The 13,597-nt window shown below is 44.1% G+C and overlaps 3 protein-coding genes across 4 annotated transcripts; all 3 read right to left on the bottom strand.

Annotated features, from left to right (window-relative positions):
- Positions 1 to 1,243: 1,243 nt before the first annotated feature.
- Positions 1,244 to 3,628, bottom strand: LOC135625544 (14-3-3 protein 6-like). The gene is made up of 4 exons (XM_065130480.1): positions 3,057 to 3,628; positions 2,781 to 2,903; positions 1,586 to 1,702; positions 1,244 to 1,481 (listed from the first exon to the last, which is right to left on the bottom strand). Exons 1-4 carry the CDS (start codon positions 3,534 to 3,536, stop codon positions 1,428 to 1,430), a joined length of 774 nt encoding a protein of 257 aa, XP_064986552.1. The 5' UTR covers positions 3,537 to 3,628; the 3' UTR covers positions 1,244 to 1,427.
- Positions 3,629 to 4,444: 816 nt separating this feature from the next.
- LOC103969635 (heat shock 22 kDa protein, mitochondrial) lies at positions 4,445 to 5,444 on the bottom strand. 2 transcript variants are annotated; one of them, XM_018819308.2, is made up of 2 exons: positions 5,152 to 5,444; positions 4,445 to 5,053 (listed from the first exon to the last, which is right to left on the bottom strand). In XM_018819308.2, exons 1-2 carry the CDS (start codon positions 5,375 to 5,377, stop codon positions 4,620 to 4,622), a joined length of 660 nt encoding a protein of 219 aa, XP_018674853.1. In that variant the 5' UTR covers positions 5,378 to 5,444; the 3' UTR covers positions 4,445 to 4,619. The 2 variants fall into 2 exon arrangements, with proteins under 2 accessions (XP_018674853.1, XP_009381499.1); XM_009383224.3 differs by having other exon boundaries at positions 5,155 to 5,443.
- A 1,555-nt stretch (positions 5,445 to 6,999) lies between these two features.
- On the bottom strand, positions 7,000 to 10,212 carry LOC103969637 (phospho-2-dehydro-3-deoxyheptonate aldolase 2, chloroplastic). The gene is made up of 5 exons (XM_009383225.3): positions 9,628 to 10,212; positions 9,260 to 9,537; positions 8,444 to 8,720; positions 8,106 to 8,351; positions 7,000 to 7,503 (listed from the first exon to the last, which is right to left on the bottom strand). Exons 1-5 carry the CDS (start codon positions 10,141 to 10,143, stop codon positions 7,213 to 7,215), a joined length of 1,608 nt encoding a protein of 535 aa, XP_009381500.1. The 5' UTR covers positions 10,144 to 10,212; the 3' UTR covers positions 7,000 to 7,212.
- Positions 10,213 to 13,597: the final 3,385 nt, after the last annotated feature.

Genomic DNA, 13,597 nt, shown 5'->3' on the forward strand with positions numbered 1-13,597 from the left:
AGTGATCCGCAAGCAGGAATCGAAAACGCGAGGAGTCGAGGTTGGTCACCGACCTGATCACCCTGTTGGGCGGAAACCCCGATAGCTTCCAAGCGAAAATCCCTATCTATATTCTTCTATAATCTTGTTCATAGCTTCGCCCTGAAAAGATAAAGGTGTCATCTTTCCTGGAGCTCACCTTCGCCGATGACATACATACACAGGACCTTGTTTCACCCCATCTAGCAGGCGATGTCACCGTCTTCCACTCAACGTCACACCAAGATATCTGTGATCGGTGCCAGGAACATGGGCATGACCATCACCCAAACGATCCTGATGGACGAGCTAGTGTCGGTGGATGCTAAACCCGACAAGCTGTAAGGGGAGATGCTGGACCTGCAACACGTCGTTGCCTTTCTCCCGCGCACTCAAATCTTAGCGTCTCCGGACTATGCAATGCTGGTGAACTCGGAAATCTACATCATCACGGTCGACGCTCGACAGATCCCAGGGGAGATACGACTGAACCTACTGTGGCGCAATCTAACACTATTCAAGGAGATTGTGTTGCCACTAGTGAGATACTTGCCATGGATGCTGTTGCTGGTGGTGTCAAATTCGGTGGATTGTGTCGACGTAATCACCTGGAAGCTATCGAGGTTTTCGCCCAATAGGGTGATCGAGTCGAGGACCAACCTCGACTCCTCATGTTTCCGATTCATGCTCGTCGATCACTTGGAAGCCAACTCTCAACCTCGACTCCTCGCGTTTTCGATTCATGCTCGCCAATCACCTCGAGGGGGAGGGGGAGGGGGAGGGGTCCGCCATTACCGACGCATTTTCGATTCATGCTCACCAATCACCTCGAGGGGGAGGGGGAGGGGGAGGGTTCCGCCACCGCCGACGCCAGTGACATCATCCACTACCAAATTTAAAATTATTTTTTTACTTTTTATTTTTATGTTTCTATCCATAAAAACTAGATCGTTTTATTTTCGTAACTACAAAAATATAAATATAGGGATCTGAACACAATGGACATTTGCTCGTCTATAGCATACTGATATTTCATCTGTGTTGGTTGCCGCATAGCGAAACTGGTACAGTGGCTTCAGTCAGCAATTGCATCTGGTTTGTGTGTAAAGCTTTCGCATCCTCACCTGTCCGATAGCCCACCACATGAACAAGCTTCATGGAAGTGAAGCAACAACATGTATGTGCATATGCATCAGGCAGCCAACCAAGAAGTTTTCTCGTTACATGTAAAAGTAGAGCCATTAGATTCCATAGATGTCGGAAACATAACAAGTTGAAAAGGTCGACTTCAACAAACGATCGTTCACCGTCAGATACCATAGACAAGCAACAATGTTACATACTCCATATCAGATGCAACCTGCAAGCCGAAGCACCTAAAAATCACAATGAGCAGCACCGGCAACCAGTCAATTGCCGTCATCAGGTTTGGATGTTTCTCTCATCTCATCTACGCCATCCTCCTACAAAGGTTCATCGATAAGTAGGATATCGGATGAGAAACAAGTTTTCAAGCAATGGCAATTAAATGAAAGTGTCTGAATGTTTGTTGAAGCAGACATAACACCTGCATGTCGGAAGTCCACAACGTAAGGTTGTCACGTAGGAGCTGCATTATTAGAGTGCTGTCCTTGTATGATTCCTCTCCAAGAGTATCCAACTCAGCAATTGCTTCATCAAAAGCCTAAAACCAGAGAAGCAGAGAGAGAGAGACAAACTCTTCAATTATAACGATTGGTTGTTCCAAAAATATAACTAGTGAGCAAAAAGATCCCATTCAAAAGAATTGGACCACCAAAAACATCACAAAAAAAGATAATAGAAATCAACCAAGAATGCCCCAAAGTTAGAAAAAAACGACAGACATAATGACATTGCCTCATTAGGTCATATCAAAATAAATCAGAGAGCTGATCTCTGTGTTACCTGGAGAGTGCATCACTGTAGTAAGTGGAAAGAAATGGGAACATGAAACTTACTAATCTTTGTACATGATATGACGAGTGTAGACTTCTTCGGAACACTTTTGGAACAAAATACAACTTCATAAAACTACAAGAAGCTCCATAAGATCAAACATATAAACTGTCACACCACACCACACCACATGTTAGAAAGCTTAGAAATGTCATGCGCAGTTAGCAACGCTACTCAGGCTTCAACTAGTAACAAAAACATTAATTGCGACGATGGAATTAGATGGATCAAGAGAAGTCCAAGAAAAATGCCTGGATGCTTGAGATACCAAAAAACACCAGAGGGAGAGATGAGCATCTTCAACAGGTTCGAGATCAGTGAATTTTATGCCAATGAAAGAAAGTCTTGACCGCACTAATAAATCCAAAAAGGTCCCTTGATAAAAAGACAGAGTTCATCTTTGAAATATGATCTTGTAAGCTCTCAGAACTTACAATGCAATGTAGCTACACCACAAAATTTCAACTCTGCCGCTGACAAGTCTTTGAAGATGTCAGTGTTGGGCCATGACCACATCAAATGCTTTGCAAATAATATCGAAACATTTCAGGGGCTTGTTCGAGCTTTCCCAATGGAACCAGCATAAGCTACCTTATCAAGGAGACTTCCACTGATTCTATTTTCAACTATAAAACAAACCAAATGAAACACAGAAGCAAAAAAAAAAAAAAGGATACCTAATTAAATCCTAAAAAAAAAAATTCATCTGATGAAAATTGAGCACCTAAACCACAAAGACTACTGTTTTGAGTACAGATAATAGCAAGAGCATCCTGATTACTAACCTGCTTGGCGAGATCGCAAGCCTTGTCGGACGAATTCAAGATCTCGTAGTAGAACACCGAAAAATTCAGCGCCAAACCTAGCCGGATAGGATGCGTCGGTGCCAACTCCGCCAGCGCAACGTCCTGCCAGATCCCATAACTCCAGAATCAAAATCCCATTAAAGATCAAGGATACCCTCATTAAAGGTCGAGGCGATCTGCCAGCCCGATCCCAAACCCTAACCATAGAGACAGATGGCGTGGGATAAAGCGGATCAAGGTTTGAAGAAACAAAACCTGAGCAGTCTTGTACGCAGAGAAGGTGTTCTCGGCGGCGTCCTTGCGCTCGGATCCGGTCTTGAATTCGGCCAGGTAGCGGTAGTAGTCACCCTTCATCTTGAGGTAGAAGACCTTGGAGTCGGCGGCGGCGGCGGCGGGGATGAGTCGGGAGTCGAGGAGGCGGAGGATGCCGCCGCAGATGGAGGCGAGCTCAGACTCGATCCGGCTGCGGTAGCCGCGGATGGCGGCGACGTGGTCGTGGTTGCCGCGGCCCTCCTCCTTCTGCTCGATGGAGGAGACGATCCGCCAGGAAGCGCGGCGGGCGCCGATGACGTTCTTGTAGGCGACGGAGAGTAGGTTGCGCTCCTCCGCGGAGAGCTCCTCCCCTTCCGTCGCCAAGCCAGCGACCTTCTCCATGTACTCCACCATCTCCTCGTACCTCTCCGCCTGCTCCGCCAGCTTCGCCATGTACACGCTCTCCTCTCTCGTCGCCGCCATCGCCGCCGCCACCCACACGCCGCAGAGAGTTCAAAGATATTTTTGAGGAAGTGGAAGAAATGAAGAGAAAGGGTGAGAAATTGGTGGATTTAATTCGGAAGAGCAGACCTTCCACTTCGAATTATTCCGTCAGCCCAAGATCATCTACCCGTCAGATGATTGCAGAACAGTGCGGAGCCCTCCAGGAACGCTATTGTGGGGACCACCAATCACTACTCCGGGGACTCGCGTCGCAGGAGGGCAGATAACGCCAAAGAGGGATTTGCTTCATCTTCTCGTTGACCACTTTCCATAAAGCAGAAGAATGTTTCGTGTACCTCCTCAACGGTCGCTCCGTCGTCTACCTTGCCGATGATTAGAGGGTGGTGGGACCCACATGTTTCAGCTTCCAGAGACCATACTGATTTCAGGTAAGTATAACTGTGCTCTTCTTTTTCTCCATCGTCGGCCGTGGTGGGTAGGGCTTCAATCTTATCCCCAAAAGGTGCGCATAGAGGTTATAAGCGGACGGCCGGAAACTCCAAAGTCTTTGCTTTGCCCCACAGCTCCATCCATAGGGAACTATGCTCTGTTTTCCCTGTCCAAGCCTGTATTTTTATTCCTTATATTTCCTTTGCCTTTCGCTGAGACAAACCCATTTGTTTGAGCTTGGAAGACTGCTGGGGCCACGAGCATACTGCCGCCTGAGTGTGGCATGCACCAATAAGCAAATTATACGAAGTTAATGTCGCTGATAAAAAGACCCTTCTTCTTGATTATTACATTTATTGTAGACAGTTTGACAATTATTGTTTAGGAGTTGGCGCATTTTTAATCCCTTGCCACCCTTTCCGCACGTTTGTTGCCATATTTGGTTAGCGAGTTTGATGTTCAAGAAAATGTGCATCAAAACAGAGGTGATTGCAAAATGATATTAACGCTCACACCATCTTTCCATCGACATAGATGACAAAGGTAAGTACAAAGGGGTGACGCGAAAACAAGGGTAAACAGCGCAGATTACATTCCTAATCTTATTGTCGACGATGCATCCATCAGAGGGAATACTCAGCTGTGCCAATGTCCGTGACCAGCGAACGGTGGTCACTCGATATTGACTTGGAAGACGTCCTTGCGCTCCTCCTCCTTCACCTTGGGAACCACCACCTTGAGGACGCCGTTCTTCATTTCCGCTCGGATCTGGTCCAACCTGTACGACTCCGGCGGCAGGTCGATGCGGCTGCTATACCTACGGCCAGTGCTCTCTTCCCCTTCCTCGCCGGCCTCCTTGTCGCTCTCCCCCTTAATGACCAGGGTGTTATGCTCCGCCCACACCTTGACGTGCTCCTTCCCCAGCCCCGGCATGTCCACGCGGAGGTGCAACGCGTGCTCGTCCTCCCTCGCGTCCCACCCGCGGCGGAGCCCGCCGGCGGCGCCGCTCGGCCCGGCCGCTGCGAAGATGGGGTTATCCAGCATCTGGTCCATCAGGTTCAGCACCTGGCTCAGGCTCCGCGTCGGGTTGAACGGATCGAACACCTCTGCATCACACAAAACCCTCGATTCAGCATCTCGACGACAGGGAGAGCGAAAGGGGTCGGAGAGGGAGAACGAAATTAACATGGAATGAGATGACGACTACCTTGAAGAGAGGGGAATGAGTCTGCGCGGCGGCGGTGAGCAGCGGCGGGGGAGTCGGGGCGTCGCTCGAGGTCGACGTCGCGGTTGTCGTCATCGTAGTCTCGAAGGGTGCCGGTGCTGAAGAGGCGAGTGGTGGCAGCTGCCACAGGGCGACCAGGGGAGACAAGAAGCCTCTCCACGAGCTTGGAGAGGGCAGCGCTCCTGGAGGCGATCATGGCGGCCATTGGGATCGAAAACAGCAAGCAAAAGGAATCGAGAGAGCCGAGCAGCAACGATGGGGTTTAGAGGAGCGGGAGGAGGGTTTAAATAGAGGGGGTTTAGGGGAGCAAAAGGGGGCACTTTGGTGGTTTCTTGGGCAGGAAGCCGAGGGAACGCCGTACGAGCTTCTGGAGAGCGGGGAATGTTCTAGAGAAGTTCCCAGGGAGGCCCGTGCAGATATTTTTACACTCCAACGAACAAACTAGCTGGTTCTACGAGAGCTTGGAATGTTCCAGAAGCAGCCTGGTTAAAGGAGTGGATATGTTTTGGTCGTCCAACTCGCTAATTCAGTTTGCAAATTAAGAGAAATGCAGTAAATAAGTCGAAATAAATTTGATGTCGATATAATTGTTGATATCATCTATATGTACACAACAAAGTTCAGATCGTCATAGTGATAGGTTTCGAATCAACTAAAAATCGACCCAAGTTGGGCCGGATTGAGATCTCATCCTAACCCGACCCAATTTTAGATAGAGTCCGAGTGCAAGTTGCAATTGGGACATGAATTAGGTTGAGAGTGCATGATTTTGGACATATAATCAAACGTAGATAATCTATTTTGATCTTAGGTCAGTGCTGCTCATAGTTGCAATTCCTCTCCCTCGTCAAGCAGTTGGCACTGTTAGAAGATGCCCTATCATTTGGTGTGAGGATCCAAATTCAAGAATCTTCACAAGATGGATTCGAGACATGAATGCTAAAAATCCCCTTAATCAAGAACGGATGAAAATAAAGATCGAGAGATCATGGAGTTTCTAAGCAGATTCATGCAGGAAATCAAAATTTTATTGTAATAATTCATGAATTCAACATTAACAAATGTTGGCCACATAATGATAGGGATGTTATCTATCCAAAGTTCCTCCCAAGTGGCGATTGAGGAGTCATTCCTAATGTATTTTCTAATATCAGTTTTGAAATTGGACACGAGGGAGCAAAGACTTCTCCAAGCAAGTGTAGTTGTAATTGATGTTTCAAAAGTTCACCTCTTCCTATAACTTACTTTTAACATTTCGATCTCTATACTTTAATATTATTTCTTCTCCGCATGTCGTTGATTTTATGAAAATACCACGTACGTATGAAAAATAATATTAAAATAAAGTTTAAAAGATAATTTTATAATATTATTATCATTGATATTAATTTCTCCTTCTGTAACTTTTGCAAAAATGTTTTTGTTCTCTGACTTCAATAAATAAGAAGAAGATAGGATCATAACAGAGAGAAAGATCCTTTCTACTTAGTATTTCATTTTGTTTCCCAACAAAACCTTCTATAACACAAAGAAAAGATGAAGCAATTACTACTCCCCCTCTTTCTCTTTTGATTTTTAACCTTATGAAAGCATCATTTTTTCTTTCTGCACCTACAATATGTGTGTTATTTCCGTCAACACAATCGACAACGTGAGAAAAAATTTCAACTACTCAAAGAAAAAAATTTAGGGCTCTTTTTGCTGAAATATGTAGATGAACCAGTCCTACACGATCATGGCTAACAAGATCAAAGATGGACATGTTTTATAGTAACCACAATGTTAAAGATGGAAAAGTTCAATACTCAAAATATTTCAACTGCCATCTACAATCAAAATATGATATCATTATTTTCTCTCTTATTCTCATATATCAAGAAACCAAAATTAAATGTCTTAGGGGTGCACAGAAGCACAACATCTCAAGAGAAACTAAAATCACACCCAAGCACACCATTTAGAAGCCCAAATCTAATAATTTAGCAACAGAAAGAACAATTCTAGATCTTCCAACAAGTTTTTACAGAATTCTCCTCTGCTTCAGAGACCTAGGGAAGGTAAAGTGCTAGGCTGATTCTGCAGTTTGAGGGGTCTTGAAGCGATTCTCCTCTTTCTTAGTCGCTCAGCAATGATGAAGGCCAGTTCAAGAGACTGTGAGGCATTGAGCCGTGGGTCGCAATGGGTGTGGTAGCGGGAACCCAGGTCGTCGAAGGTGACAGTCCGTGACCCACCGATGCACTCGGTCACATTCTGCCCGGTCATCTCCAAGTGCACACCTCCTGGGTGGCTCCCTTCTTGCTCATGGACATCGAAGAATGCCCGCACTTCAGCCTGAGCAAAGGGTGCAACATGCAATTAGCATTCACCATACTGATCAAATTCTGAATCAACAGCACATGAATCCAAGAAGACAATGGTGCATGGGATGTTCATCAAGACAAAGAATTCATATAGATGCCCCTGCATACTTCTTTATTCTTCAACTTTTGAGAAATAGGGTATTGTACCAATTGGACCAGCCCAGCATTTTGTTTGGAATGTAAAAGATCTTGGCATCTTCAAGTCTCAAGATATGTCTTTTGGTTAGTCACTAATAATGCGTCCCTTCGCAACCACTCTCGTTAAGTTCCTATCGGTCATTTAATAAACCAAGTATCATTACATTGTGGACCATAAGATAATTCAGTAGAGTGCAGTTAGGTAGGAAGTCCCTTCCCACTGCATCTCTTGGTCCACAGACTGCAAGTACTTGCCTGAGTTTGGTGAGGCAACAATGATATAATCTATCAATATATAATTTGATGTACTAAGTACATATGAAGCAGTTGTGCTATGTTGTGGTCTCTAATGTGCAGGCTTGTTGTTAGTCAGAATAAGACATCTTTTAAGTGGGAGGAGAAGAAAAATTTAGATAAGAACATGCAAAATGTTACCAGAATTGAGTCGAAGGGGCGAGTCTTGAGACCACAAGGGGCCTTGATGGTGTTCCCGTGCATCGGATCGCTGACCCAAGTTACAATCTGCCCAGCTCTTCGGACTGCTCGGATCAGATGGGGGAGTTTCACCCGCATGTTGGCCGCCCCCATCCTTAAAATCACAGTGATCCTGCCAGGTTTGTTCTGGGGGTTAAGGATTTCGATCAGATTCACAAGCTCCGCCGGGTCCATCTTGTCGCTCACCTGCATTGATCCATCAAATTATAAGTTTGGACAAACAATCTTAGTGGACTAAGAAGCTTGCAGCAGCAAGAGATGTCATGAACTATTCTTACCTTGATGCCAAGAGGATTGGCCACACCACGGAGGAACTCAACATGAGCACCGTCGAGTTGGCGGGTACGCTCGCCAACCCAGAGGAAGTGAGCCGAGCAGTCATAGTAAAGGCCAGAGGTGGAATCCTCACGGGTGAGGGCCTGCTCGTAGGGGAGGAGGAGGCACTCGTGTGAGGTCCAGAAGTCGGTGGTGGTCATGATAGGGTGGTCCACTGTGAGGCCGGCGGCAACCATGAATCCCAGGGCCTCGTCCACCCGGTGGGCCAACTCCTTGTACCTGTGGGGGATGTCACCACCATGATGACCACAGAGAGATATTTCAGGAGCAGAGCAGTAATGAACAAAGGTCCAAAATTCTTCAAGAAGTCATTTTCATGGAATATATTGGTGAAAGAAAGCAAGAAAGTTTGTGGAAAAGGATCGTTTTGCATCTATTTCTTGGCCCAAATCTTGCAATTACCACCCAAAAAAAAGAAAGAGAATACACGGCAGCAATATACCGTGGGATTCTAATCTTAAGCTTGTGTATTGCAACCACAATCTCTGGCAAAGATTATAGATTTGCGAGAAAGATATCTATTACGAGAAAAAGATTGGAGGAAAGAAAGGCAAATGTTTGTTAACCAGAAAAACACAAAGGAAAGAGACAGAATCAGATCGGAAGTAGCTTTCTTATAAGATTTTGAAACAAAAAGGCAATATTTGGTTAAGATTAATGTAAAATCACACACACACGAAAAAAAAATCCGACCTTTCCAACGGAGAGCGAGAAAAGAAGTCGTAGATCGCTCAAACTGGCGTCATAAGGTCGCCTACCTGTCGCCCTGCTCGCTGTGCTCGGTGAAGTCGAGGTTCCACTGCGTGACGCGCTGCATGGCGGCGTAGCCACCGGTGGCGAACGCCCGGAGGAGGTTGAGCGTGGCCGCCGACTGGCAATACGCCCGTATCATCCTCTGGGGATCCGGCATCCTCGACTTCTCCTCAAAAGCATCGCCATTGATGTTATCCCCTCTGTAACTTGGCAGCTTCACGCCGTTCTTCTCCTCGAAAGACTCCGACCTCGGCTTCGCGAATTGCCCCGCCATTCTTCCCACCTGAACGAAGGAAAAGAGGAAACAGGCCGTCAGATCCCAGATCCGGCGAGAACCGACGCGATCTAGGGCTTCTTTCCCACGGGAGCGCACCCTGATGACCGGCATCTGGCCGCCGAACATGAGGACGGCGCCCATCTGCAGGAGGACGCGGAAGGTGTCCCGGATGTTGTTAGCGTTGAACTCCTTGAAGCTCTCAGCGCAGTCGCCGCCTTGGAGCAGAAAAGCCTTGCCGACGGCAGCGTCAGCGAGGCGCTCCTCGAGGTGGCGGGCCTCGCCGGCGAAGACGATGGGCGGGAAGCTCTCGATGGTCTGCAGCACCGACTCCAGCTCCTCCTTGTCGGGGTACTCCGGCAGCTGGAGCGCCGTCTTGGACGTCCAGCTGTCGACCGCCCACTTCCCGGGCCTCGTCGCCACCAAAGGTGACTCCTTGGCCTTGACGGGGTTCTTCGCGGGCTCCGCAGCGTGGACGGCGGAGATGGGGCGGTGGGAGGGCCTCCACCGTGGGGAGCGGAGGAGGGAGGGGAGGCAGTGTTGGGCGGCGGTGGCAGAGGAGGAGGAGAGAGATTGGGCATGGGGGAGGAGAGAGGCGCCGCTGGCGAGGGCCATTTTGAGGGGAGATTGTTGAGAGAAGTGCAGGAATATGGTCGAGCAGAGAAAGGAGAAGGGATGTGGGGAGGGGGGGAGATATATAGAGAGCCAGCGGATGGAGGAGGAGAAGAGAATGGGATGGTGGTGGGTGAGACGAAGGGTGGGGATATTCCAGGAAAATTGACAACTTGAAGAGGGGTATTCCAGGAAAAGTTTAGGAAGCCATATCTGCCCATTAAATTATTCGGATTTCTTTCACCCCTTATATAATTTAATATGGGAAATCCTTTTCAATCATATATATATAATTAATAGATAATCTAATATTAATAAAAAAAAACATAATAATTGATAAAAAAAAAAAAAGTATTAAATAATTATTATTATTACTAGAATTTTAACATCTCCTAGTCAATCAGTAGTTAATTGATGAATATTAATTTAAAGGAATAAATATGAAGATCAAATAAATCGGATATGTATATATATTTATATTAAGTTTTAAAATATAATAAATATTTTTATACCTCTTGGGACCAAAATTTCATGAAAATTTTTCTTTGTTCCTTAATTTCTGGTGTTTATTCAGCCATGGATGTATTCAGAACATGCTCTATGCTTTCACTTTTACTCCTTAAATTAGACAGACTGCTTCAAAAATATGTTAATAAATAGTTTGAATTTTCCCTATTGATCAACTAATTCTTGGTATTTATTTAAAGACAAATAAATATAATTGGGGTTTTGTAGATCATGATAACAAAATCAATGTGGTTTCTAAGTCAAAGTCATTAGGTTTGCATTAATTAAACTGAGGGCCATCTCAAATTCTAACTTAATTATCTTTCCTTTCTGTCATTACATTGAATAGTATAGAAGAAGCTCTGCTCACACATAAACATGAAATCTAACAAATGTGGTGGATACACTAATTTAACAATATATATTATATACACTTTTTCAAGATTGAATGTATGTCATTTAACTTATCCATGATGATTAAGCCATTATTAAAAGTTGCTATTTATTTTACGTCATAATCTTATCCCGAAAAGATTGTGTTGTCTAAAATCTTTGTATTAGTTCTTTACCAACTCCACATTCTACTGGTTGGTTGTTGTTGGGCGGAAAAATTGAAAATAATAATAATAATAATATTATTATTATTATTATTATCATTATTATTATTATTATTATTATTTTACAGAGCATGACGTATTTATCCCCACTTGACTTGCCGAGTCGCTTGGCGGAAGTGGGACCCAGAGTTGTCGTTTCTCTGGGCCCCGGCAACTTTTGAACGGTTATGCGTTCGGGTCACCGAGACGGGCCGCCGCCGCGGGTCCCTATTTTCTCCACGCGGGTAGGGTTGGTGAAAGCACGTGCGACGCAAGTGGCGTTCCAAAGCGCAAGATTTAAAATCTTCTCACCAGTTTTGACGAAGCCCGCTCTGCTACCCGTCCTCTAATTCGTCAATCGCACGGGCTTGCGTGGGAATCACTGACTCACGGTAAAGGGTCTCGTATAAAAGGTAACGTCCGTGGAATTAGAATTAGAAAGCCCAGATCAAATCCTTATTGGATTTACTGAGGCATATAATAATGGCTTGAGAACAGTAAGACAATAGAAGTGGCTAATTTCCCAGAAAATACATAAATACATCGCAATCTGCAAGAGGAAACTATTCTATTCTCAGCAATACTTGACTGACGGCGACAAAAAGTGCTTATCCAGTCAAAGTCAGCTAAAACAACTGCTTCACCTAACACAACTTATCCGCATGCCGTCGTCACATACACAAGATTAGATGAGTTTTGGTAATTAATCATTTAACCCTAACATCTATTTATACGAGGACTCTACGGCGCACGTGAATCGCATGGCGTCTCTTGTCTTGTACGGGAAAGTGTGGCATGCGGTTGGCAGGTGCACACGTTTTACACGTGATCCTAAAACACTCTCTCGTGTTTTTGGCTGTCTTCTTCCTATTTCCTTTTGAACATGCGAGGGGATGGATTGGCAATAGATATATGACGTGCAATGTATGTGGATGGGAATCATAAGTGTATCTTCGATATATTGGATTCGCAAATTCGAATTCTTAGAAATAATAAGAATAATTGCATAAGTACATGCATTTTACAACGTAGTTATCAAAATCATATTCAGCATGGTAAGTCGTAGTAATTGGTAAGCCATATATCACTGGATCATTAGATCATTGATTGAACCTGAAAGGTAACTGATGGAATCAGTTTAACAAATTTCTAAATTAAAATATAGTTATGAATGTATGATTTTCCAAAAACAGGTTTTAACTTTTGGACGGCTCCCTCATTTCTCATTTATGTAAGGCACCTAACCAAATATGCTCAATATTTCTTATCTTGATAGTTTTAGCTAAGAGGTTTCATTCATCACTCTTAAAGTTGGTAAAGTGCCAAAAGGGTTGTGGTTGATCAGCCTAACTTAGTTCAAATTCGAATCATGATAGGAGCCTTTGTTCTTGTCGTCTGAAATATTTTAAAACATCCAATGTGATATTAGTTTGTATTAAGATCAATCTAAAATGAATTAGATTATAAAGAAGAAAAAAAAAGTTTGACCTCGTTAATTCAATTTCTTTTTATAATTTGATCCTCCCTAACCATAAGTTGAAAAGAAATCTCTATGCATAAAGATTATTTATCATTTTTTTTATTTTTACTAATGCCACGAGTGGAGCCTTATTATTAATGTGTTTAGTAACCGTCTCGTGCAATTGACCAATGAATGATCATTTATACACGTAGTAGCAATGATTAGGATAGGATTAAAATCTATTTTAGTTCATATGATTTTAATCATCAACCACTTAAGTTTTTATGATTTACTCGTATCTAAAATAATCTTTATATTTTAAAAAACATAGCATATAAGCTCCTCTCGTCAAGTTTCAGTTAATAGACGTAAGAGTTTGTTTACCTGGTATGCGAACTCATAATGATTAATTAATATAATGACACATGTAATATATATTTAAATTAAGATAACCATCAATCATTGTGGAAGCGACCACCAATAGTAGCATCGAGCCGTTGTTACCTAGCAGGGTGTCGTATGCACGTAACCTCGTCAACACTTACGACAAGCTGAGGAGCTTTCGATCTTGCCTCAGGTGGATGTGTGTCGACCAGTTCAACGCTATGCATGCAAAAGTCTTCTGGTCCCTCTTTCTCCTTTTGGACGTCTTCATCCCCACCATCTTTAAATTCATCATCTCCTACGCCCTCACCTGCCACACCTATGGCGTGATGGTCTAGCTCTCCCTCACTTTTACCTCCGATCTCTCTTACCTCTATCTCTCTGCCTTTGTCTCTTGTTATGCCTCCATCATTTTCTCTTCCTTGACAAGATAGATTTTAATCATTTTTTAAACTTAAATTATATTTATTTATTATATTAATAATTTATTATGAATCAGCATATCACG

The sequence above is a fragment of the Musa acuminata genome, chromosome BXJ2-10, assembly GCF_036884655.1.
Source record: "Musa acuminata AAA Group cultivar baxijiao chromosome BXJ2-10, Cavendish_Baxijiao_AAA, whole genome shotgun sequence".
Classification (NCBI taxonomy): Eukaryota; Viridiplantae; Streptophyta; class Magnoliopsida; order Zingiberales; family Musaceae; genus Musa; species Musa acuminata.

Coding starts and splice junctions, on each gene's coding strand:
- LOC135625544 (XM_065130480.1), bottom strand. CDS start 3,536: ATGGCGGCGACGAGAGAGGAGAGCGTGTACATGGCGAAGCTGGCGGAG. Junction 2,904..3,056: donor CTGCGTACAAGACTGCTCAG/GTTTTGTTTCTT, acceptor GGGATCTGGCAG/GACGTTGCGCTGGCGGAGTT. Junction 1,703..2,780: donor CTTGCGATCTCGCCAAGCAG/GTTAGTAATCAG, acceptor CTCTGGTTTTAG/GCTTTTGATGAAGCAATTGC.
- LOC103969635 (XM_018819308.2), bottom strand. CDS start 5,377: ATGGCCGCCATGATCGCCTCCAGGAGCGCTGCCCTCTCCAAGCTCGTG. Junction 5,054..5,151: donor ATTCCCCTCTCTTCAAGGTA/GTCGTCATCTCA, acceptor TGTGTGATGCAG/AGGTGTTCGATCCGTTCAAC.
- LOC103969637 (XM_009383225.3), bottom strand. CDS start 10,143: ATGGCCCTCGCCAGCGGCGCCTCTCTCCTCCCCCATGCCCAATCTCTC. Junction 9,538..9,627: donor GCCAGATGCCGGTCATCAGG/GTGCGCTCCCGT, acceptor TCCTTCGTTCAG/GTGGGAAGAATGGCGGGGCA. Junction 7,504..8,105: donor GCCCCTTCGACTCAATTCTG/GTAACATTTTGC, acceptor CCCTTTGCTCAG/GCTGAAGTGCGGGCATTCTT.